General features: G+C 40.0%; 1 protein-coding gene across 8 annotated transcripts in view; it reads left to right on the forward strand.

The window, feature by feature from the left end:
- ncam1a (neural cell adhesion molecule 1a) overlaps positions 1-26,672 on the forward strand; it is a 234,836-nt gene that overhangs the window by 166,441 nt on the left and 41,723 nt on the right. For 5 of the 8 annotated variants that reach the window (XM_063895320.1, XM_063895324.1, XM_063895327.1 and 2 more), the window contains exons 3-10: positions 1,215-1,424; positions 2,187-2,330; positions 5,907-6,044; positions 6,798-6,915; positions 9,723-9,883; positions 10,483-10,625; positions 15,896-15,925; positions 21,469-21,619. In XM_063895320.1, coding sequence (XP_063751390.1) covers positions 1,215-1,424; positions 2,187-2,330; positions 5,907-6,044; positions 6,798-6,915; positions 9,723-9,883; positions 10,483-10,625; positions 15,896-15,925; positions 21,469-21,619 — 1,095 coding nt within the window. The remainder of the gene's footprint in view (positions 1-1,214; positions 1,425-2,186; positions 2,331-5,906; positions 6,045-6,797; positions 6,916-9,722; positions 9,884-10,482; positions 10,626-15,895; positions 15,926-21,468; positions 21,620-26,672) is intronic. The other 3 variants (XM_063895322.1, XM_063895326.1, XM_063895328.1) reach the window with 1 other exon arrangement.

Here is a 26,672-nt window from a genome sequence, read left to right on the forward strand (position 1 = left end):
TACGATGAATAATCCTCTAATAGAAATAATTCACATGCTAACCTTTTTATGTTGAAGTAAGCACATGTAGTCTGATCTCCCTGTCTCCTGCAGGGATTTGAGTTTTGATGTAATGTTTCAAAGCAATTTCAACCCCCAAAAAAATCGAGATTTATGGGGTGTAGATATCAGCTTTTCTCCAACTTGTAGAAGTAATGATCAGTCGGTTTTTACTCGCTCAAAAGCTTGCATGCTCAAGTAGTTTGTTATCAATGGTGTAATACATTGGGGGATTTAACTGAACCCTGCATAACATTTCCTTTATAAGGTTTAAATGCAGTCGAGACATTCTGACCTACATGAAAATCAACATGTATGCTGTTCATATCTTAGTGGAGGTTTAAATCCAATCCAATTATCTAGCAGGTCAGGAGGCATAGCTAGGCTAATGCAAACACACTGAACTGCAGTTTTCTTTGGGATTGCACACAGCTTGGTTGTACTTCTCACTCAATAAAGATCCTAATATCATTAAAAAAAAGTCCAACAACAAATTGATACCAAACGCGTCCCAATAACTTATCTAATAAGGCATTTAAAGATCCTCTTGAATGAGGCGGATTTCTGTGGCAACGGGTACAATCTAAAGAATGAATTACTGTCCTAATTGTCCCGCTAGCTCGTCCTACTAGTGATCCAGAGATCCTGATATCATACAGATCAAGAACGCCAAGCAACAAGTTGATACCAACCATGTCTCTTTGGTTTGTCTAGAAGGACACCAACAGAGAAAGTTGAGGCTGTTTTCTGTTGGGTAAACTGGCCAGAAAGATCATGCAAATCCAAGGATTAAATTGTGATCCAAATTGTCCCGCTAGCTCGTCTAGAAGTGCATCAAAAGACGTTCAAAGATCGACCTTTCTTTCTTTAAGACTGTAATCTGCACAGCATCGATGGACTTTCCTGAGGCTGTAGCGAATTCGTTTTTTAAGCTGTAGTGAAGATCCTGATATCACCTGAAACTAGAAAGTCCAACAACAAGGTAACACCAACCATGTCAAATCGGCTTGTCTAGAAGTGCATTAACACACCCTCTGAAGACGAGGCTGATATCTTCTAAAATGCCTGAAAAGAGACGGGCTCTCTGTATTTTCTAAATCTGCTTGATTGTCATCGTATTGGATGTCCTTTCCTTTCTTCCATGCCTCACTCTCATTTAATTCTGTGTGTTTCAGTGACGGGAGATGCTAAAGACATCGACTGGTACGCCCCCAGCGGGGAGAAGATCCTTCCCAACAGGCCGGACATCATCGTCAGCCGCGGAGATGAAACCATGTCCACCCTCACCATCTACCACGCCAACGTGGACAGCGCCGGCATCTACAAGTGTGTCGCCAAGAACGGAGACAAGGAGGCGCAGGCCACGGTGCAAGTGAAGATCTTCCGTAAGTCTTTGCTTTTTTATCCTCATGTGCACCTCCTATTGTGGATTTGCATTATGAGGAAACAGTGAGCATTTTTGTCATTAATATTGGAGACAAACTCAGGAAGCAGCAGACGCCCTCGAAGCAATTACTGCAGACCTCACTCCGTCTCCAGAAACTACCTTTTTTGTTTCCTCTAATTGGATTTGATAACTACGTTCCATTGTGTTTTTTTCCAGGCAGCGTGTAAACATTTAGTATAATTGAGATATAATTCATTTTCAGGTATGTTTAGAGAAGCTTAATCTATTATTAAAACCAGACCCTGTGTGGTAGTGTTTGCATTTATAGCTAACGTTTTTCAGGCCAGTGGTATAAACTATGAATTCCTTTTTGTAGTTGTATTAGATACTTAAACACTTAAGAGGAAAGATGTTGCAGCCTCTGGAGGTGAGGTTAACACCTAAAGAAATACAGCATCCAATTCGGGCTGCACAATTTGGTAAGATATGATTCATTCTGCGGCCTTACTGCGGATTACTTGTTTGTTTGTTTGGTTGTTTGTTTGTTTACACAGTCCGGACGTTTGCCTTGCTTTTCTATGAATTGCCTTTACCTTGACTACCTTCCAACCCCTTCTGTAATACTTTAGCTCAACCACATGGCCCCTTAACAGTCAACCATACTATAAGCAATCTAAAAATGGGAAATGAAAGTTCCCTGTGTCAGTGTGAAAGGTTAAGTATGAATAAAGGTGTGTAATGTATGCTCTCCTCTCTACAGAAAAGATCACCTTCGAGAGCGCTCCCAGCCCTCAGGAGTTCAATGAAGGCGATGACGCCGCCATTGTCTGCAACGTGGTCAGCTCTCCTCCCCCCACCATCATCTGGAAACATAAAGGCTCCAAGATCCAGGCTGCCAAAGACGGTGAGCCCGTTCAGACAAAATGCTCGAGCTGCTTCCTCACCTCCAACCTTCCTCCTGCCCTATCTCTTACCCTCACTCCCTCCGGGCAGTCACCCTTTTCCTCTCTGCCAATGCTGTCTGCCAGGTCACGCTTTCCAATCAATTTGCCCCAGTTTTCTTCGTTTCCTTCTCCTGCTGCCCTTCATCTTTGAACAAAGCCATGCATTTGCAGCAGAGGAGCTTAAGACCTCAAAGATGATGCACTAACAGGGGAAATGGTCTCTTTTTGGCCCAGAATGAAGTGGTTATGAATGAGGACAGATTGGAGCTGCCCAAATAGAGGGAGAGAGCTACTCAGGAGGGGGAAGTAATGTGAAGGACTGATAGAGACCATCGAGAGCTGAACGGATGAGTCCAAAAACCCTGGAATGACTGAGAATTCTCAACTCAAAATTGTAGTTGCTAACAAGTGTCTAAATGAGACGACTAAACATCATCCACTGAACATTAGCCTCCTTTAGCTTAGCGGTGGAGACGTGAAGTCATGTGACCGTGCTGTAGTTCCTTTATAGCCCAACATTAGCCTCCTTTAGCTTAGCGGTGGTGACGTGAAGTCATGTGACCGTGCTGTAGTTCCTTTATAGCCCAACATTAGCCGCATTTAGCTTAGCGGTGGTGACATGAAGTCATGTGACCGTGCTGTAGTTCCTTTATAGCCCAACATTAGCTTTGTATTGCATTTACCTTAGCGGTGGTGACGTGAAGTCATGTGACCGTGCTGTAGTTCCTTTATAGCCCAACATTAGCCGCATTTAGCTTAGCGGTGGTGACGTGAAGTCATGTGACCGTGCTGTAGTTCCTTTATAGCCCAACATTAGCTTTGTATTGCATTTACCTTTCAAAAACATGTAAGTATCATAAACTTTGGTTTGTCACTGAGCTTCCTTTTTGCAATGATTCAAACCCCAATGGAAAAATCCCATTGGCTTCTTGTGGAGGGAACCAGGGAGATGCTAACTTCAGACTCAGACGATATAGCTACATCATCCCTGCAGCGTTATATTGACAACAGAGCAGCTCACCTCAAAAGAGTTCAACTGAACTTCTTTGTGCTGTGTCAGCACTGAGGTGGAAATAATGTAGTTTTACTCCTGGTCCGGGCCTGTTTTCACCCCACTGTGACCCCTCCCTCGGTGACCGCTGCAGTCACCACAGCGTTGCGCTCAGCCCGCCTTTATTCTTGGACTCGGGTCAAGGAATGTGTTTTTCTCTGGAAAAACCACTAATTGTGACCGACAGTGAGAAACTGAAGACTGCTGGTGTAATTTTCTTCTCAGCACTTGACCTTAAGTCACGCTGCATATTTCACCGTTCAACCATCACAACTGAGTCATTTCAAAGTGTAAATGTAACACAAACTAAGGAGCAGGTTGATAAAGTGTAAAGCTCTCCACGGTCATCAGAAAGGCTTGACTTTTATTAATATTTTGACTTCATTTTTTCACTTGATTTATTTTTTATTTTCATTTTTTATTTTCTTTAAATTATTATTATTGAATTATCTGTATTGTTTATATTTGTGTATTTTTGATCCAGCAGGGACCGTGCACATTATGAATATTGCTGAAAATACGCACCAGTTAACCAAGAGCCTATTTTTAATCTGTAGCTCCAACAGATGATTTAAAGTCACCGTAAAAACAAATTAAATATAAAAAAGAGAATAAAATAATCTAAAAATTGCAATAAAGAGGTTCACTATACATTGAATCCTAACGTGCATGCAGACAGTAAAACAGTTGTAACATAATACATTAAAGTCCTAACCTCAAAATGTTTAATTCCTGCAAGATAAATTAATTTGCATTTAAACATTTGACTCCAGCAGCTAAATGTAATCAGGAACAAGTACTCCTCATACATAATGTGCCCTTATTACTGCTGATTAAAATTGAAACTGAATCTTGATGTTGTTGCTTGTGAGCTGTAATTTTACCTAATTGAATATAGCTGTCACATTAATGTTTTGGAGGAAAAACTGTGAAAGAAAATACAGTATTTGACTCCGAAATGTACTTGAGTATAAGGCAGAAGTAACCAAAGTTGTATTTAGTGACAGTAAATGAACCAAATTACTGAAAATACTGAAGGTTTGGTTGGTGATGTGTGCAATGGGAACTGTTTGTGCAATAAAAGTCTCAGAAGTGATCGTTTATTACTAACGTGCAAACAGGATGGATTTGATTGGCAACCGCTTAAAGATGTCCCGCCCCTTAGCCTATCACGTCCAATGTGATGTCACTATGTTCCTGAAGTAAACAAAGGAGTCCATTGGAGGAAAGGGAACCCCCTAAAATGCTTATTCAGGACCTTATTATTAGGTCATTTAAACGTGTTGCTAGTGGAATAGAATATACCCTTAATCGTGCAGCAGTGTAGGGAACGATGCCTTGCTCAGGGACACCTCAGTAGCTCTCGATCTTCCGGGGGTCTTGTACCGGTTCCAAGGTATTATCTGATAGCTGAGGTGGAATTGTTTGTGCAATAAACATCTCAAAGTTACAGGAAGAAAATGTTCCCTTTGCCGCGCTAATATCCTCTCTAGCACTCCGTACATAATTATCTGCATCGAGTGATTTCATAGCACGCAGGCTCGCTGGGCTTCTGCGTTAAATAGCAGGGGAAAATGAAATCTTGTAACCTCTCAGCAGGCAAATTAAAGTGTAGAGGCTAAACAAGTGCCCCCTAAACACCCCCCACTTTAAATCCAGTGAGTACACTGGCTAGACATGTTGGAGAGGTGCTTTAGTTTTTCTAAATTGGGACATGTAAAGAACAAACATCAGAAATGGCTCCACTCTCACGGCTCTTAAATCAGAAGTGTGTGTGTGTGTGTGTGTGTGTGTGTGTGTGTGTGTGTGTGTGTGTGTGTGTGTGTGCTGGATTTTAACAATGTGCTGGATGAACCACCAGGCTCCGGTTTGAACAGCTCACTGTGCGTTTACGGCGGCTTTAATTAGAGGTGCAACAGTTAGTCAGACAGGAGACACGCAGGGCTCACCCGCCTGATTACCGGGGGATAATTAGGGCGTTTTAATCTGCCTCCAACTTCCTGTCTGAGCGCTTAAATGAAAAGTCTTTCACTCATAAAAGCTTCCTGTTGAACTTGATTTTGTTTGAGTCAGATGATATATATATATTAACTTTTTTCTCACTTTTCAGATTCATCTACTCATACGGTCTTTACACACTATTTAAAACTAAAAAACAGTACTAAAGTCCATAAAAAAAGAAGGAAGTGTGCCTATTATAATAATTATTATCTTTAATACAAGAGGCATGATTACAGAAATACAGAAATACACTTATTTTAACTTAATTCATCCAAGTTTCTGGACATAATTTGGAAAAACACAGTAATATTATCGTGTTACAATACCATGAGCGGCAAATACTGCACCTTAGGTAACATCAAATAAAAGATAATCCATGAAGGTCTTATTGGCTGAACAAACAATACCAAAAGAGTGAAATACAATTACTAACAGAAACAAAGCACTATGTAGTATGTTTAACCGTTTACCTTTCCTGTTGCAGTGCGATTCAAGATCCTGGATAAGGGCCACCTGCAGATCCGCGGCATCAAGAAGATCGACGAGGGCATGTACAACTGCGAGGCGCGAGTCATGGCCCGCGGAGAGATCGACTTCAGGATGATCAAGGTCGTCGTTAACGGTGAGCACCGCGTCTCCCTGCCCTCCTGTTCATCACAGAACAGGATACAGGAACAAGAACCATCAAAGTGTTCTTTCTAAAATACCTTCAACCAGCAAATGATGAAGATGAGAACATGAGCATCTGTCTGCAGCTCTTCGCCCGAGAGCAACATTTCAAATATTTATGTTTATTTATTTTTAGACTTATTTATTTATTTAATTTTTGTAATTCTTAATTTATTTATTTTTAGACTTATTTATTTATTTATTTATTTTTGTTTTAATTTGTAAAAACAATATTAAAGATTTAAAAATGTGGAATGATTGAAAACAACATTTTATTTACACGTTTTTAAATGTTTGTTTCAATGTTTATCATCTATATTTATTTATACATTTTGTTAATGTTTTAATTTTAATTTAAAATATATATATATTTTTAAATGTATTTAAAAACATATATATATGTTTTTAAATGTATTTAAAAACATATATATATGTTTTTAAATGTATTTAAAAACATATATATATATATATATATATATATGTTTTTAAATGTATTTAAAAACATATATATATATATATATATATATATATGTTTTTAAATGTATTTAAAAACATTTATTAACATTTAGTTTGAAATATGTTAATCATTTAATATTTGAGTTATTGTTTTCATTTGTATTCCTAATTTGTTTATGTCTTTGCTACATGTTCCTATAGCGTGCAGCACGACTAGACCACTTTCACTTTTTGATCTTGTCCCCTTCAGTGCTCCCCACCATCCGGGCCAGGGTCTCCGATGTGAACGCCACCGCGGATATCGGGGCCTCGGCTCTGCTGGCCTGCGACGCCGATGGCTTCCCCGAACCCACCGTCACCTGGGCACAGTAAGACACACACACACTAACACACACACATCTGAGCTGCACACACTCTCTCTCAGCTTTAAATCAATGAAATATCTCTGAGCCTTTGTTGTTGTTGTTGTTGTTGTTCTAACCTCTGTCACCTGACTTGAAGTGGCAACATCATGTAAAGCAAACACATGAAGAAGAATTAACCATAAAAAGTTATGAGACAAACATAAAACTAAATAATACCACGTGTTTAAAATCATTTATTAAAAATGAACAATAAAGAATCCCAGTGAAGTTTTAACATTATATAACACATGCTTTGGTTTCCGTAATTTATCCAATCAAGGCCTTCCTTTTTTGGGGGGAGAAAAACTTGTTGTGTATCAATTTAATCTAAATAAATAAAGTAGTTCTAGGTGTAAATGTAGTCATCTTTATTATTGAAAATCTAAATACAATTAATAACGCAATGTTTTATAATGTTAAAGATCACTACACTCAAATCAAAAATAGCCAAACATTTGAATAAGCTTCTTCTGTGCCCTCTGTCTCCAGCTGCTGGACACAGTGATCTCATGCAGAAACACAGGAGATAAATATCATGTAGAGGAAACTCAAAACTCAAAAACACAAATAAGACCCTCTGAAGACCAGCTGTGACGCAGCACAAAGATTAAATACAGTGATGTTAAAACCAACAGCAAACAGTTATTTAAACATACAGTTTGAAAGATGAAAGCATCATCCTGTAGGTCAGAAGCCCGGGAGAGTAACGTTTGAGTTATCTTGCAAAATCTGAATACTTTACACAATACAAAATGTAAATACGTCTCCCAGAGCGAAGGCTGATACGATCACACACCTGTCCAAAGTAGCTATGCTTATAATAATAAGCTTTCGGCTTTGTGCTTTGAGCCAAGAACATGCGGTATTATTCATCATACTTATTAAAATATATGTAAACTCAGCTGTGCTCCAAAAACCTCTGAATTATACGGATATCAAATATGTAAACTGTAGTCTTTCCCTCGTTTCCTTCTGCCTACATCCTGATTGAGGCCCCTTTTATAGGATAACATCAACACAACATAAACATTTCCATTCCTGGAAATGTTGTTGTTGTTGTTGTGTTTGTAAATATCCCATTAATATGAATGAGGATGGCCTTGCCTACAGACGGCTGTGTGGCAGAGATGATGAAATGTACATGCATTTACATCCTCACAGTAACGAGAGCAGAGAGCCTCTCCACACGCTGTTTAAAATGCATTGATCTGAGGAGAGTGGTTACACACACACACACACACACACACACACACACACACACACACACACACACACACACACACACACACACACACACACACACACACACACACAGACCTGAAGTGAATCTGCGGCAGCAAGTTTAAAATGCACTGAGCAAATATGAGATTAAACTGCTATATTCCGGAGTAGAACAACAAATAGAATACAGATCGACTCTCTGCGGTACATTGGATGAATCAAAAATATACTTTGAGCTCAGAGCGACACGGAGGGAGGGTAACAAACGGGAAGAGCCAATGCAACGGAAACTGGATGGGATGAATGAACTTATTCATGTATGATATTTACAGAGCTGGGAGTAAAAGTAGAAGTACTCAGATCTTGTTCTTGAGTAAAGTAGAAGTACTCAGATCTTGTACTTGAGTAAAGTAAAAGTACTCAGGTCTTGTACTTGAGTAAAAGTAGAAGTACTCAGGTCTTGTACTTGAGTAAAAGTAGAAGTACTCAGGTCTTGTGCTTGAGTAAAAGTGTCCAATAAAGATAACATAATCCGTGATTTAAACTTCCTCTGCAGACCTGTCAGTGAGGAAGACTTTAGGAATGGTTGCTGAAGGCAGGAGTGTGTTGGGGGAATCTGGTGTGAACAGAGTTGAGGTTGTAGGGAGGACAGAAGGGCGAGGCGGAGAAAAACAGAGGGCTGAAACTCTATTTGTTATTTGTCATTCACTGTCTGTCTGCAAAACGCCTCAGGAAGCCTTCCTCTTCTCCAGGAACACAAAAACAGACCAGAGTGTAACCTCTGTGAAAGAAAACAGGAATAAACACATGCATCGTGATCACAGAGTGGTGCAGGGAAGATGTCTTTTTTTGTAGTGCAACCCTGAGCATCTCCATGGTTCCCTCCACAAAAAGCCAATGGGATTATTCCATTGGCTTTTGGATCATCGCAGAAAATAAGCTTTGAGGCCAAAAGTTTTACAAAGATGTTTCTGTTTCAGCAGGACAGTCTCCACATATTAACACCACTTTATGATTTTATGGCAACCCCCTAAAGGAACTACAGCACGGTCACATGACTTCACATCACCACCGCTAAGCTAAAGGCGGCTAATGTTGGGCGTGATGGCGTTGGTCATTAACTGACGTATTGTATGTCGTAGAACAACAGTCTCTTTAGATTGTGTTAACCACAGACCACATTTAAAACTAAAAACCAAACAAACATTCAAAATCTTCCAGATGTGGGAACAGGAAGTGTTAAAATGCTAACTCGTTTCTGGGTTTAGGACTCATCCCTGAAACCATTGGTCCATGGCCTTATAAAAACACAGTTAAAGACTAAAAGAGAGCTGAGGCAGGCACAGGCTTTTATCACAAGCATACAGCAGAGGACATGACTGCCTTTTTTGCTCTCCCTGCCTTTATTGTATAGCAGCTGAGATAAAAAGCCCAACAGATCATTGTCAGTGAGTAAAGAAAGTTATTTGAACGTCCCCTCCAGTTGTGTAAGCAAACCCTTGTGATGTAAACCTCACCGTGTCTTTTCTCTCTGCTTCCCTCCGCTACAGTAACAACATCGTCCTTGAAAACGGCGATAAGTACAGCCTGGGTGAGGATGGTTCTGAATTGGAAATAAAAGATGTCAAGAAAGTGGATGAAGGAGATTACACTTGCATCGCCAAGAACAAGGCGGGAGAGAAAGCCGAGGAAGTGAGCCTGAACGTGTTCGGTAAGAGAATAACTCCATCAGCTTACGCCAGCATAAAGTGCTCTCTCTCTGTCTCTGTCTCTCTCTCTGTCTCTCTCTCTCTCTCTCTCTGTCTGTCTCTCTCTGTCTCTCTCTCTCTCTCTCTCTCTCTCTCTCTGGTCTTTTCTTTTTGAAATGTGTTGTACACATCTCTGCAGCTTGCTGCTGACTCTGAGAGCAGAGCTACACGGCGTGAAGCGTACAGTTTAAAGAGAAGCGAGCCCTATTGAAAACTAATTAAGCCAGCCCTTAGGACATTGAGAGATATCACACTACTTTCTCTCCTCCAGGAGCATTGCACCAGTGTTGTATGTAATCAGACCCTTCCACCTCTATTAAAGGTCAATGATGTATGAAAACACAGCTCTAATTAGGCCTGTATGTTTTACACTTGGGTATTAATACTAGACATTTAAAGTAACATTAATACACATTTCAACAGATCACTTTATTCAATTATGTGCCGGATGTCTTCTATAATTAGGAAAACATCAGCGAATGATCGCCTTCCAGCGTTTCAGCCTCTTTCAGCAGATTAGCATTTGTTGCTTTCACGACCATCACTCCTATCCTGTTTGTAGTGCAACCCAAGATCACCTACCTGAACAACAAGACGGCCTCAGAGTTTGATGAGCAGGTGATCCTGACCTGCGAGGCCTCAGGAGACCCCACCCCCACCATCTCCTGGAGCTTCGAGAACCGGGTGTTCACTGAAGGAGAGCAGGTACTACTTTTTACGCTTTAATCAAAGGTGGAAAACGGTTCTTTATAACAGAACACTCAACATTCAGACACAGCATAGGTTTTTTTAAAAGCTGATAATAACAGAAACACTGATTTCAAGGATCTATATTTCAATATCTGCAAGCATTCTCAACTTTTTCGATGCAGGATCTGATTTATTCTGAAAAAAGGAGATAGAAGTTGCAATTTTGAAAGCATATTTTTCTGCAATTACTATTAAAGTACTCATTTGAAATTCACCCGAAACTGAAATGTGAGTGAGTTTGAGAAAAAGAAAACGATTACTCTGATTATTGCCGTTTGAACCCTAAACGTCCCTGCGTCTCAAAATCAGATATCTTTGAGCGCTGTGATAATCCACTCCACAAACGAGCGGGCACTTTTTGTCAGGATGCTTTAAGAAGTGTTAAACCAAATTAGGGTTGTGCATTTTTGTCCTGCTTTCACATATATCCTCGTTTTCCCCGTCATGGCCTTAGCGGCTCTGCAGATAACGCTGGATTTAAGCTCTGGCTATACAACACGGTTAGAGGCTTCTTAAGAGCTATGAATACCGTCCTCGTGCTTCTTCCTGCATCACACCGGTCACAGCTGCTGGCAGACTCTCATCCCCGGTCCATTGTCCTGCTCTTATCAGCTCATTAAAATGGTATAATTCTGAAAAACCCATCTTAACGGTCTTTCTTCCTGAATACACGCATCATTAGAGCGGTACACGGATTAGGCACTTCAGACGGGTAATTTCCAGCTGAGGATGCAGCAAACAGTATTAAGATAATTACCTCTCTGCTTCAGCAGGATTGTGGATTCAGGAGGAACACCTCATATGTGAGGGCTTTATCTAGCTTTAGATACTGCAATAAATAATAATAATATATCTTAATATTGTGAAGAAAATGGAAGTTTGCAGGAAAAATGAGCCGAGTCGCCAGGAAGAAATATGATTAGAAAGAAAAGCTGGATATTAATATATATTTATAGGCTTTTTTCCAGTTAATAACTTTTTATATGGGTCAGTCTGGGATATGTCCTGCAGATTTTTGACACTATTTATAAAAAAAATATATATTTATGTTGTTATTATTATTATTATTATTATTATTATTATTATTATTATTATTATTATTATTATTATTATTATTATTATTGTTATTATTATTATTATTATTATTATTATTATTATTTATTATTATTATTGTTATTATTATTATTATTATTATTATTATTATTATTATTATTATATTCTTTCATTATTGTGATTATTTATTATCAATACCTAGTCTATATGATGTTTTTGAATGTAGGAAGTAACTGTATTGAAATACAAAGCTAAAAATGTTACTTTTTGACATTTAGTTTTGGTTTATTCCCCTCAACACTTCTCTCTCCTGCATTCTGTTCTCTGGCGCCTTTTTTTAAATGCAGCAAAACAGCCAATATTAAAGTGGTTAATATATCCGGAGTGCCGGGCCTCATATTAAATAACTGGGCTCTTGTGCAGCTGTTAGGAAGGAAATGCATGTAACAATAGCAGTGCTATTCTGGGAGGCAGATGCAGGGCATGCATCAGAGCACCTGTGCTGCTCGTCCCACAGCGGGACTCAGGCGCTCAGTATTTGGGCCACAGTGCCCTACTTTACAGCTGTGTGATGAATAATGTAACATCAAATGTGTAACTGTGAGAGGAAACACGCCATCCCGGTACAACAACTTCAAACCAAAAATAGCACGGTCAGAACATTATCTCCTGTCCACGTGTGTGTTCTAAAATCAATAAGGATGAATGAGGCTGGTGTTCATCTGTCTGATTGCACTGCACAGTTTCATGAATCCCGATATGGACTAGTCCAATATACAAAAGCAATACTTGGCTAAGCTAAAATATGTGAAAATATCTGAGTGAAGTATTGTGGAGCTGCAGAGAAGTCCCAGTATTTGACAGACTTAATAAGAAACCCTTGTTTGGTTCAGATCGCCTAAAGAAAATCACATTGTTCTCATTTGAGTAGAGGTTTAATGATGGTATGACTAACGCTTATTCCCTCCAATATCACAAATCAATATGGAATTGCAATATCAGTCAACCTAATGGCATTGTCGAGTGCTCCAGACCTTTGTGATCATTAAAGCATGGTTCATGTCACATTAGAGGCAGAAAATACACATTTGAAGCCTGAGTATTGGCATAAAATGGTCTCATTTTAAATGCATTTTTTCTTTTTTCTATCTAAATAGAGGTGTCTGGCCCAGAGAATAATATTATACAAGACTCTTGCTGCACAAGCAACACTTGTTAAGGTTCAAACTGAATAGAAAAGGCAAATATTAGACACGGCTTAATGCTTATAATGTTAAGAGTGGGCACAAATTTGCCCTGAGGCAAAGATGCATTTGCATAAGTCGAACATTTTTCAGCTTGGGTGAAATTACGAACTTCTCCCAAGGCTTTAAGAGTCCTGTTTATAAATGTAATGAGAGTGGAAAATAAAGAGTCTCTACAGAGAAACAACCGGAAGAACATGAGGGCCGTTTTGTGATCAGGGCTGTGTTTCTGTCAGCGGAACTTCCTATTTTATTGCATATTTTTTACTTCTGTTTAAATAAATATTCTTAGTCTTCTGTCTTTTCTTTTTGACATTACTTTCTCATGTTGATTAAAATAAATCTCATAGTTTTAAAACTTTTTCAAATGATTACTTACTTTCTTAATGTGTATATAAATACGCATGCTATATTTTATTTCATATTTTTTCCGAACATATATTTATAAAAACACTCTTTTTTAATCTGATCTTTTGTTGCACATTTGTCTCTTTTTATCATTATTTGTATTTAGTTAATTAATTGTTCTTAATTGGGTGTCATAAAACCTCCTTTCCCCTGGCATAAATAATACAATCTGATTCTGCAAAAGCAAAAGCAATTCAACATCACGCTGACATGGAAGCATTGAGTCACTCTGAAATCATTACAACTAATTAACCTTTTAAATAAAAGTTCACAAAACATCTCTGAGCAAGGATACAGGAAATAAGGGATTTCCAACTTTAGAAGCTCTACTTTTACCTGACCATTTTAATTGATAGAGTTCTTAAAATATAAACGTTTTGAGGTGAACGTTTCTGTTTTTCATGTCAGGAAAACGAAAGCCCCGGCCTTTACAGATTTCACTGTAGGGTGTCTCTGATAGCGTCTTTGCTTTCCTTTTGCACCAAACTTTTCTTTTTACGACTTCTGATTGGGAAAGTTCTACGAGTATTATCATCAGTCTATTATCAGAAGAGATCAGCTCCAGTATCCCTCGTTTTTTCCCATTCCCTGTGCCATTTATCACTGCCAATCAGTGGAAGCATTCACACAGCACGATGCATTCACGGCTGTTTTTTACTGAATCTTATCTTCCACCTGCAACACATGCCTCACCCGTCCCACATTTCAATTGCCCGAGAATCTTCTTCTCCTTCCTCCCTTTGACTATCTATCTCTGTCAGATCAGTTTTAATTTAATGCTGTGGTAATCAGAAAATCCCGTCATAGCTGTCACTAATTTTCCACCAGACGGTCATTCATCATTGGCTCGTTTTCCACGCTCTGTCTTTCGTTCACGTTCTATCTGGTTCTACATCAGAGGCATGTTCGAATAGATGTGAAATGATGGTGAAGCCTCTTTTCAAACCCGGCATCTTGCTGCCAGTGTAGCAGATGTTATCATCGTATCGTCTCTTGAGAAACAATATCAGTGTGGTTGTGTTTCCGAGGTTCATTGCCCTGTGAGCCTCATGTTTATTCACACCGCTGGAGTACAATCATCACTTACAGCTAAAGGTGGATAAGTGGAGCACGCCGCGCTACATACACAAACAAGGTGATCGGAAACATTCTGCCATGGTGTGAAAGACAATGATTAGAAAAGCGCTTAGATATGGGTAATGGCTAAATCAAATGAGTTTTGTCGTGCTCCTTTTCCCTTCTAATTACGGTTAGTTAATGAATAAATAACCTTATGCTGCTTTAGCAAAACACAATTTAGCATTTTGACCAGTTCTTTGAACTCCCTGAATAAAATAAGCCAGTTATACTATATACAATCCTTAAAATAACCTCCAGAGGAATGCATCAAATATCAAAAATACAGCCATTTAATAAACATAATAATAATAATAATAATAAACATAATAATAATAATAATAATAATAATATAATAATAATAATAATAATATAATAATAATAATAATAATAATAATAATAATAATAATAATATAATAATAATAATAAAATAATAATAATAATATAATAATATAATAATAATAATAATAATAATAATAATAATAAAATAATAAACATAATAATAATAATAATAATATAATAATAATAATAATAATAATAATAATATAATAATAATAATAATAATAATAATAATAATATAATAATAATAAACATAATAATAATAAACATAATCATAAAATAATAATAAACATAATAATAATAAACATAATAATAATAATAAATGCATTTATTTGAGCTTTTGTTTAATACATTATATATACTAAACATTGCAATTTGGGGTGAAATGTCTTGCTCAACTCTGAAATGGGCTTTTTTTAACTGTCTATTGCTAATTTTTGCTTCAGTGCAAAAGCTGAGTACTTCTTCTACCACTGATAATGACAAATAGGAAAATAAATCCACTCTGATCCAATGTTAAAGTGAATCTCAAACTGTGTATACCTTCATTTTTGCAGAACTGAGATTCATACATGTCCAGGCCGCTAGATAAACTGCAACATATTTCTGTGTTAAGATGTAAAAATGTGTCATCCCACCTTTCAGGCATTGCTTTCCATTTATTTCACCCGGGTACAAAAATCAATGCACATTCTCTAAGCTCGAGTTGGGCAATCGATCACAGTGTGCATTATGTCTGCATTATCAACGTTGCATCACTGTTGCATAAACAATACTATACCAGCGCGGACAGGTCTCTGTGATGGATCACCCGACTCAGCGAGCAATTCTGAAGTTGTTTATCCCTCTGCCGTCTTCAAATGGATGTTAATAGATTTGTTATGCACTGAGGTATGTCTCCAACAATGAGTGAAAGAAATGTGTTTCTAGGCATTATGATAAAACAGTCGAGATTAAAGGTATGATCCTTCAAACCTGAAGGCACTGCACATGTTCTGCAGGTGAAAGCCGCCTCCGAAGCTCACTGTGCTGCACTGTGTTGCTTCCTGTGTTTTTCCTCTCTAGGCTTCTTGGACGCGACCAGACAAATATGAGGTATGGCTACTAAATACGGTAGCCTGACTGTAGTTGTATTAGCACACACTTACACAGTAGACCCACCCACCACCCCTCCCCTCCCCACCACCACCTTTTAAACTGCAGAGCAGAAGTGTTGTCACTTAGCCCACTTTTAATGCTCGCTACATTAGTTGTGCACTAAATATATAGACCATTAGACCCGTAGTACAGTACATTTAATCCATTTAGTTCCAGAAACATTTCGACTTGCCCTATTTACTTGTCCCAGTTTATTTTTGTCGACAAATTTCATGTTGAGACGCCGAGACTTTCACACCAGATTACAGTAGATGTTGGTTATTTAGCACACTGCTATTTCCTGCTGCATGGTCTGCTTAGTGCGCAGACTTTGCTTTATTCAGGGTGGAAACAGATTGCTGCTCTGGGTTGTTTAGTAGCAGCTCTTCATCCTCACAAACACTGTCTGCTCTGAGGCATAGCTAGGTGCTAACCAAAGGCTAACGGACGGTGGCGATGGATTGTTGGGTCTGTGTTGATTGCTTTATGTTCATACCGTTAACTTTCACTTTAACCACCACTCATTTAACTCAACCTAACCAAGTAGTTCTGTTGTCTAGACCTATGAAGGTTTGTTGACTACCACTGGTGACGCTGATCTTCACTAACCTTGGAAATGGATGCTTTCTTTTTTTAAAAGATTTTTCTGGGGGGCTTTTTGCCTTTAATCAGATAGGACAGTGGAGAGTGACAGGAAAGTGGGAGTCGGGGTAGGGATCCGGAAAGGACCACGGGTCGGGAATCGAACCCGGGTCGCCGGTGTACGGTGCAGGTGCCCCAGCCAGTCGCGCCACGGCCGGTGCTTAAATGATAACGATGCTTTTAATACCTTTAAATTGCATTTTTCTAGGTCCTCAAAGACTTCACCAGGGACATAATTATGAGCTTGAATTGCTACTTACCTATTTGTGTGAAGTTGATTCCAGTAATCTGAGTGTTTTAACCTCCCAGTGTGTCATATACTTCTGTAATTATAGAACTGAATGTGAATAGTGCATGCATTAAATGCAGGTGGTTTACTTATTCCATTAAAGACTTTTTTCTGTAGCTTATCCTTGCTTTCATCAAAGAATTACTGCTATTTTAGTTTATGTAAAGGATAGGCTTTTGCTGTAGTATAGTATTCCTCTGTAGACAGTTTGTGAGCTTTAACAGTTTCCTTTATTTTCTCTAGAACAGATATAGTGTGTTCAACCTGAAAATGGAGCTTGGTTTATGTTGTGTAGACAAAACAATTGAAGACAGAAATGCCCCAGATTATTTTACCAGTCTGAAGATACAATCCGTCTGATATTTTGCACAGCAGGAAAGACAGAAATGTTAGCCTACTGTAAAAAATCTACTGTCAATGAATGCACTTCTAAAGGCACAGCAGGGATCTCACTAATCTGAAGTCAATGATAATAGTGTTGGTGTTTGTAGACGAAACCCAGCTGAATTTATCTCTATGATGGGCATAAATCATATGCTGCTAACAAGCATACATTATCTAATTAGTCTTGATGATGAATGGACCCCGAATGGTGATATTCCGCTGATTGCTCTGCTCAGCATTTACAGTGTGTCTTTCTGTCTGTGAGAAGAGCAGCTTGACACTTGAACCAGATGAAGGTCTGATAAAACCCGCCGCTGAACGCCTTTAATGTCAGCAGTGCAGAATAACTGACTTTAACACCAGGCGCCCCCCCCCCCCCCCCCCCAGCCACAGAGGCAGCCTAAATGTCAACATTTTTAACTTTAGCTGACAAGGTACCGGTTCACCTTGAAGGACACAGCCCAGAATTAAGACACAGTTTACTTCAAGGTGCAGGGAACATTTAAAGACTGTTGTCTCAACTTAAGATACACAACATGAATTAAATATAAGAAAATCCTATGGCTAGGTTCTAGGCAAGCCTGACTATAAGCTTTATCAAACAGGAAAGTCGTAAGCCTATCGCAGCATATCTAGAGCCTGAGTCCAAGCTAAGCATGAGCAACCCTATCAAGCAGGAAAGGTCTTAAGCGGGCTCTTAAATGTGCACAGCCTCCTGGACAATAACTGGGAGCTGGTTCCACAGAGGAGGAGCTTGATAGCTGAAGGTGCTTGACCCCTTTTCACTTTCAGAGACTCTAGCAACCATTAATAATAATTAGCAATGCCCGAGTGGGGCAGTAGGGTACTATGAGCTCTTTAAGATAGGATGGTGACGGATCATTAATGGCTAGGAATGAATTGCACTTGCAAGTCCAATTAAACTGAGCCTAAACTTCAGTTATACTTAATGACACACGGCTGTACTTTCATCAGTCTGATTGCCGATTCAATATATCATTTAAAACTAAACGTCATCATTGCACTCCTCAGGAGGGACAACTAAATGCAAGGCCTTTCTAGGGTGTGTGGTCCGATCACTAACAACAGTTACCTCCATTTTATTAGAGCATGTGTATTGACTACGGCAACTTATACAATGAGGAACAATGCAGAATGATTATTGGACTGATAAAGTTGCCCAGACCCTCAGTTGAAAGTAGATTACAGAGGAGCCATTAGAGAATAAAAGGAGAACCAGAAGTCTGGCAAAAGCACAGAGACCTCAGACAGAACAACACCGGAGAGAAGAGCTTTAAAAAGATGTCTTCTCTTTCAAAGTGTGCAGCCAGGCAAGCATTTCACATGCCTCTCACTCATATGGGCCACCAAGCTGATTGTGCTAGTCCCACTTCAAGTGAAAGGAAACCCATGTCAATATTACTCCCAATTCATCCTTGGAAAAAGGGCTCTTATCTTTAGTTGCTCAAGTCTTTATCCGGTATACTACAGGCAGAAAGAGAAATGCTTTGCCTGAGAGTGGAGGGCTTTCTGTGAGGTTTGGTGCAGACCTTTATGTTTAAGCACCACTTGTAATGACTTTGATTTGAGGATTTTCCATCTTGTTCGGAGTTAATCAGCAGTTTCTGTCTAAAGACCTGCAAAACTATTTAGATTCCAATCAACCCGAGCTGTACTTTAACCAAGTCGGTAAACACTACTTGCTGAACTTCCCATTAAGCTACATTCCATTTACCAGATGCACTCAACCAGGAAGAACCAAGCCCACAACAACAAGAGACCAGCAGGTGCATTAGCCTCAAACTATAAATAGAGCGAACCTTTTTACCACATCAGCTCAGTGCTGGTCAACTCACCATGGTGTCGCCACAGTCTGTCATTCACCATGTTGACAGCAAACAAACCTTTTGCAACTTAAGTAGGAGCTGAAATTCTCACATGGCCTTCTGGTAATAACCATGAGGAGATTGATATTGTTTCTCATTGGCTGAGTGTATTTACAGGAATCCAGTCGGACATTAATGCAGCTTATACATCTTTTTGCAGAGTGGAGGTGCTGACAGGAGAAAAGGAGAAATGTGTGTACGTCGTGTCAGCTTTGATTTCCATTTAGTGAAATTATAACGCAGCACACATATAGAGAGATAATGGGTTTTCCTCTTTGCTTCAGCGGCTCCGGTCTCCTCCTATATAATAATTGTACAGAATATCTGACAAGCAAAACATTAAAAGGCTATGTAACATAATTCCAGCTCTGCCGTACAATGCAAATAAGCAGGGACTACACAAACAGTGCGAAGCAATTTACATTTGTTCCATACAGGTCCTCCGTTATAATTAATTCTCCCAGTTGTACAATTAAAATCATTAATTGGAATTAATGCATAAACGCAAACGTCTGTACACTTCTGCCTCTGTTGTATTCTAAGTATTGTCCTCCAGTCCAGTGCAGGTTTCTCGTTGTGTCACTGCAGTGCGGAAAGATTAATGCTGCCCTTTCAAAATGTTCCAGGACACTCCCTCAGATCTTCAGTAAACAGCAGAAATATTTTGGCGACATTTGTATCTCCTTCGCTCTGTAGAGAATCGCACTTCTAATATAACAAATACCATTTCATAATGCATAAAACATGCCTGAAATATTAATAGCAGATCATGGCAGGTGAAAGGAAGCTGTGTTATCCTGCTGGGTTAAACTATGTGTCGCCCAGAGGGAAGAAAGATGTAATTATATATAGTCTTTAAAATGAAAGGTCTTCTGCAGAATATCTGTAACTCATTTGCTGTCCAGGAAGGAAGCTTGCACTAGTTTATTGACAGGAAATAAAAACGTTATGTGTGTGACAAAAGAACTTTCCATTTTGGGATCGATAAAGTACATCTAGTGTTATCTAAAATAAACTGCGTGAAAATGTTCTGGTTTGACTTTAAACGTCACTGAGAGCAGAGCCTAAAAGCAGCCGACCCTTTGGCCTCATCTTTTAATCTGACAGAATGAAACCTGCGGATTAACCTCCTGATTTAAAAAAAGCAAGAAAGGCCAATAAGGCTTCCTCAGTGACTGTGCTGCAACAGAACAGGTTTGTGTTAGCAAGCAGCGCACCAAAAGAGAACCACTGAGCCACATATAAACTAGGTCTAACGAGGAATTTGTCACAACTGCAATTATGTTGTTCAAACTGCTGTTAGGCCCGCTGTGAACCTGCAACTAGCCAGTTAGATGGTAGGGGAAACATCAACATACTGTAGCTCCAAGTTGTGGGTGAGTATGAAGGAATGTAGGGAATGACGAGGGGTGGAATGAACCGGTGAAGGGATGAAGGAGTTGATAAGTGATCCGGGTAATGTTGAAGGGGATGAGGGATGTAGGAATGAAAGGATTTCGGGGTCGAAGGGTGAAAGGGGAATGGATGTGGATGAGGGGAGAGAGTGATGAGGGATGTAGGATTGATTTAGTGGTTAGGGTTAGGGAGGGATGAAGGGATGTAGGTGAGTATGACGGGATGAGGGGAATGAGCAAGGAAGGGATAAAGTGAAAAGACGAGTGTAAGGGTGAAGGCATAAAGAGATCTGGGTGAGTATGAAGGGATGAGGGGAGTCAGGAGTGAAGGGATAAAGAGATCTCAGGGATTTTGAAGGGATGTGGGGAATCGGTGAGGAGGGATGAACGGATGGATTATTGAAGGGATGAAGGGGTTGATGGGCGGTAGGGTGAAGGAAAGTGGGTAAGTGTGAAGGGATGAGGGGAGTCAGGGTGAGGGATGAACAGATGGAAGATTGAAGAGGGTGATGGGATGAAGGGATGTCAGTAAGAGTGAAGGGATGAGGGGAGTAAGGGGTGAAGGGATGTCAGTAACAGTGAAGGGATGAAGGGATCTGGGGGATTATGAAGGGATGAGGGGAATCGGTGGGGAGGGATTATGAAAAGGATGAAGGGGAGAAGGGGTTGATGGGCGGTAGGGTGAAGGAAAGTGGGTTAGTTGGGAGGGATTCTCCCAAAAATGGTTAACTAATTAACTTCATTTTATTCCAAACTAACTAGAAACACCCCCTTTCTCTCTTTTAGTAGGAACCCCATAACAACTCTCATAAACAAGATGACCGATTAGAAACACATGCTTCCACTTCTATGAGAATCTCCTGCTTTATAACTCAGACTAATGACTTCCCCCCGTTTTCTTGGCAGAGCCTCGACAGAAACATTGTGGTCCGCAGCCACGCTCGGGTGTCCTCGCTCACCCTGAAGAACGTCCTGTTCACGTACGCCGGGCAGTACCTCTGCAGCGCCAGCAACTCCATCGGACAGGACGAGCAGCTCATGTTCCTGGAAGTCCGCTGTGAGTAGAACCACTCTTCCTAGGACTAACATCAGCTGGTATTGCTCTTGATTTACAGTTACATTTCACCCTTCATTGAAAGCGAACAGGAGTATCTCCAAAGAGAATGTTTTTATTAATTAAATTCATTTTCTCCTTTTTATTTAGACTTTTATTCACAATGTTCTTATATATTAATGTTTAGTCATACAGTAAAATCATTGTCAGCATGTGTTTTAGTGTTTATAATCGTTGAATTGTGTTTCATTTGGTCAATTGCGGTAAGGGTTTATTTAATTGGTTAATTGACAAAATCATACATAAAGGTTCCCTCCCTCTTCTCACAGTGTAATGTCTCAATGCACTTCAAATAAAATGGTACGAAATAGAGGATTCAGATTCGTACCGGATATATTTTTCACACAGACCCACTACCACACAAATAATAGACGAATAAAGATCAGAGAATATGTGTCGGCGTCAGTCAATTTTGTAGTCAGTCAGGATTCAGCGGCGAAAATAAATGATCTAATCTCGAGGGATCTTTGTTAAAACACCTGTCTCTTGCCGGCGTTGATATGGAACAACAAGCGTTTCCCTGAAGACTCTACAGGTGAAATGCCATGTCATGAAAAGTCAGTTCAAAAGGTCTGTCATTAATCTATGGTTGTTCTGTGATGTCCGCGTGCCAGGAGTGATGGCGTTGTAATGGATGTATTTTGGTGCTCGTTGGTTTTCTCCACATGTCTGTCTCTGCTTTGGTAGTGATTCCCTCTGTGTCCTGGAATGGCTTTTGACAGCCGCCTAGCAGCTTTTCTTTCTCTGTTCATTAGCTGTTGATTTTAGCTGTAGGCAGAAGAATCAATGACCCAAGCTTTTCAAAACAAACACTGACGGACTAGAAAAATGTTCCATCTTTAGAAGGAGTTCTGCAGTCCGTTTGACGGTTAGTCCGAGAGTAAAGTCTCGGGCCGCACAATGAATGGTAACTCCATCAGAATCACACGAAGGACTGGTGCAATGTCCATTTGGCAGTGAGCAGATAAAGGAAAATATGTGAAAGGAGTTGAATGAGATATTGTGGAGCTGCAGGACAGTCCCAGCCTACATTCTGAAGACTCTTAGTAATCTCAACACATTATATTTGGTGCTCCTTTTTCCCATCTCTACTTACAAAAGAGCGCCACAGGGATGACGTATTTTTCTAAGCCGACCCGGAAGTAAGGTGCGCATGAGTTCCAATGCGATTTCTCCATAGGCTTTTGGAATATTGTAAGAAATAAGATCTGTGGAAAACGAACCTGTTTGATGAATGCACATTTCTGTTCAGCCGGATCATCTCCACACTACCCTACTTTTATAATTTTCTAAGCATAAACCGAATCGCCAGAAGCAAAATGCTAACGTTATGCTATAAACGCTACAGAGGGGTACAGCAGGGTCGCACAACTTCAACGCCACGCCAACTTAAGATCCTTTCAACTGACTTTCGCTTGCATATTTTAGCAAAGCTTTTTCTTTTAGCCACACTGAGTTTAACCAGAAGTACTTCAAGCAGAACAGGGGGAACCTAACTCAGCGGGATTCACTGCTGATGTATTTAATGTGGTAGAACAAAACGTGATCCTTCTCTTAAATTTGTGTCAACCACAGACCTTATTTCGAGCTATTTTCCAAAATCCTACGGAGAAATCGCACTGACTCTGAGACGAGGGAACCGGAAGTTGTGAAATGCTAACTCACTTTCAGGGTTTTAGGACTCATTCCTGTGGAAATACTTTCTTACGCCAACAACTTCATTGTGAAGCAATTTCAGGTGAAGTGAATTAAGCTTAAAGCATTAAACTGTTTTAAATATCCCAAAACATGTTTGAATGCTTTGCTTACATTCGTCCCCGACCATATTCCTGAATGTTCCGTGTGTCCCTTAGTCAGAAAAGGCTGGGGACACTTTTTCAGATTAAAAAAACAACACTACTGCATTAAACGCCCCCCAAAAACAATACAGATGTTGTCAATATTTGTTTTAGACAACTAGTGCAGTAACTATGCTACGCTGCTGTGAAGCGTGAGCAACAGTTGCTTATGTGTCGCAGGTCCAAATTGCACCAGAAATACACCCAGAAAGTGTGAACAGTCCTCCCGATTGTACATGTTCTCAAAGTGTACAATTCTTTGTGACACTATTTTTAGAAAGCTTTAAACAAATGATCCTGATGCAAAGTGGTGGGGACAGAATTGGCCATTGCTAAAAGTGGTCCCCAGTACAAATGACGCCTATGGTTTTAAGGATAATCGAAGCTTTACATTGTACCCTCTTGTAAGGGGCAACCCCATCTTAGTACGTTATTGCGTGTATTAACGCACAAACAAAGCTGGATTTTACACATGGCTTGGCATCAGATGCACAAAAGTGTGATTCATGTTTATGTCGGGGTTTAAATTGAAACTCATTGCCTAAACCTGTTTTCCAGTTTTCCTTGAGAGCACAGGTGAATGTATTTCTCTCTTAGCTTTGGACTGCATGTTAATAAATGTATGTTGGAATCAGATGAGGACAGGGGCCGTGTCGGGACCAAAGAAAGGGTGTTCTGCAGACTCAGTGTCTGGGCAGTCACCTCCGTCTCCCGGGATAAAAGGTGGGCGAGCATCAGCGGTATCACTGCCATTAGTTACCATGGAAACAAAGGTCTTAGCTCCGACATAGCCTAAAGGTACAGCGCCTGTCGAAGCTTTAAATGTGTGTGTCCTCATTGTATGTAACGGTGTAATTACTTTGAGGTTTGAACATTAAATAGTAGATATTTTTATACACTGTGTATTACCCTTTACCTACCTTTGTTCATACAAGAGACTGACACGTGGTATGACCTGAGAGACATGACCATCAAGGTTAAAGGAGCCCTATTATGCTTTTTGGAGCCTTCCCTTTCCTGTAGTAGGTTTGTGTGCATGTAAATGGTCTGCAAAGACTAAAATCCCCGTGTTCCCTCCTTGTTTCTTACCCTCAATCTGAAGTTTATCCAACCCATTGTTTTTGCATGCATTTCACGTTAGTCATTTAGCACAAACAAAACATGTCCTTGGAAAGATTAGACATGCCCAATGGGAGCCAACAACACTTGGATCTCTTTTTGAAATCTAACAAATGGCACCTTGGTACAAAAGACAGCGATAAATAAGGCAGATGAACACTTAATTGGATTAATATGCCATCCTCTCAATGTGTCAGCAATTTGCTCAGAGGAGATATAATCACAATGCAGTGTTGATAGAGCTGTTAGCAGTTAGCTCGAGTAATCAGCAAGTAATCAGGGCGCTGATTCACTGTTGCCAAGCAATTATCGATAAGAAAAGGTGCTTTGTCTCGAGCACGACTCTCACTCTCTGTCCGCTCTATCACCGCTCGCCCACTCACACAATGAAGACGTTATCAAAGCGTGGAACTTGCAATCTGCTGCTCAGCGTGATCCCATTAGCCGGGCTCAGCGTGTCCACCATGCTGCTGCATCACTGATAGGAAAGTGTTAATAAGTTCTCTGTTTGAGCTCCTCGGCGGCTCAGGTTTGTTTAGCATGATTGTTTGAAAGCAAGCGGGCTCTTCTCCGCCCTGCAGACACTTTAACACCTGAGTATAGCTTTCATGTTTTACTGAAGCTCAGGAAAAGCTCCATGTGATGTTCTCCAGGTCGGCAGATGTTGTGTCTTTAAGAGGATCCCTTTTAGCGTTAGCATTAGCATTGGCTTTTCTTCCTGCGGTACACATCACACTACAGACACATAGCATTAGCATTATCGCTGTTAGCATTCACAGTGGTACACACACAGTCAGTCACACATATTCACTCTATAGCCTCATAAACAAAACAAACAAACAAACAAACAAAACAGCTCATCGTTCAGCCAAAAGTAACAACATTTATTTTACATACAAACAGCGTCACACTACATCTTGGTAGCAGTTATAGTTTCTATAATGATACGTCGATGGTAGAGAAGGTATTTATGCAGTCAGTTGATCCTTTAAAAAAAAGGGCTGCAAAATGTATTTATTTGTTTGTTAAATGCCTCATGCAGAACAATGTGTTTTCTGTGGTATGTGAACCGTACGATCACCAGGAGCAGATGCTTTCCTCTTATTTGCCAACAATCAATAATCTCGCGGAGCGCCGGCGAGGAGGCTGCAGAAATCAAAGCTGCAGGTCACAGGCTGTGCAGCAAGTCAACAAGGTCCAACAGCAGCACTGATGGAGGGAGCGGGGGTCTAATCAGGGCTGCAGGAGATGAAGCACTATTGACTCAGCCTCGTCCGTCAATTCGGGCTGCAGAACACTGCGCCGGTCTCAAGGATCTGGGGTCATGAGGACAGTGTCAGGGGCCACAGCGAAGCAGAATACTCTCAGAAGCACAGCTCAGTGATGGGAGCAGGATCTAATAAAAGGAAACAGTCATCTCCTGTTATAGCCTCTTCCAACGACGCTTCTAAAAATGAAGGGGTGAAGAGTTTTTGCCCATATGGTTTCAATTCAACTCGGCGAGTGTGTTGCAATGGGCAGCTGAATGGGGCTGTTGCATGAATGGCCGCAGTGTTATTTCTATCTCTGCGGGTATCAAATGTGGAATGAGAGGAAGGATCTCATTTTGAAAATGCACCGGCTGAATTTTTCTAAAGTCGTTTGAAGTGACACCGTTCGGCTTTGTTATTTCTGTTCACTCAAAGCTCTCAGTATGATCGTACGCTTATTAGACGTACTGCTTAACAATGGCCTGGTGAGACATAAAAGCAATAAAAGAGACTCTTTGTCACAAGTAAAATGGGCAAAAATGGCAATTTAATGCTGCATAAAACTTTACTTTCCAAAGGGATATTAAAGAATGCCTAGGCTTGAAGACATATAGAAATACAGCCATCACACTGCACTTCCCACGTGTTTCAAATAAGAATCCCAATCTCTGTCTACTGCTGTCTTCAGAAGTCTTTTTCATTATCAGATCCATCCTTCCTTGGTCTTATGAACAAGTCCAAATTGGTGGAAATACAACCACATATGTAAATGTTTCGACTATTTTTTAA

Source organism: Eleginops maclovinus, chromosome 11, assembly GCF_036324505.1.
Source record: "Eleginops maclovinus isolate JMC-PN-2008 ecotype Puerto Natales chromosome 11, JC_Emac_rtc_rv5, whole genome shotgun sequence".
NCBI lineage: Eukaryota > Metazoa > Chordata > Actinopteri > Perciformes > Eleginopidae > Eleginops > Eleginops maclovinus.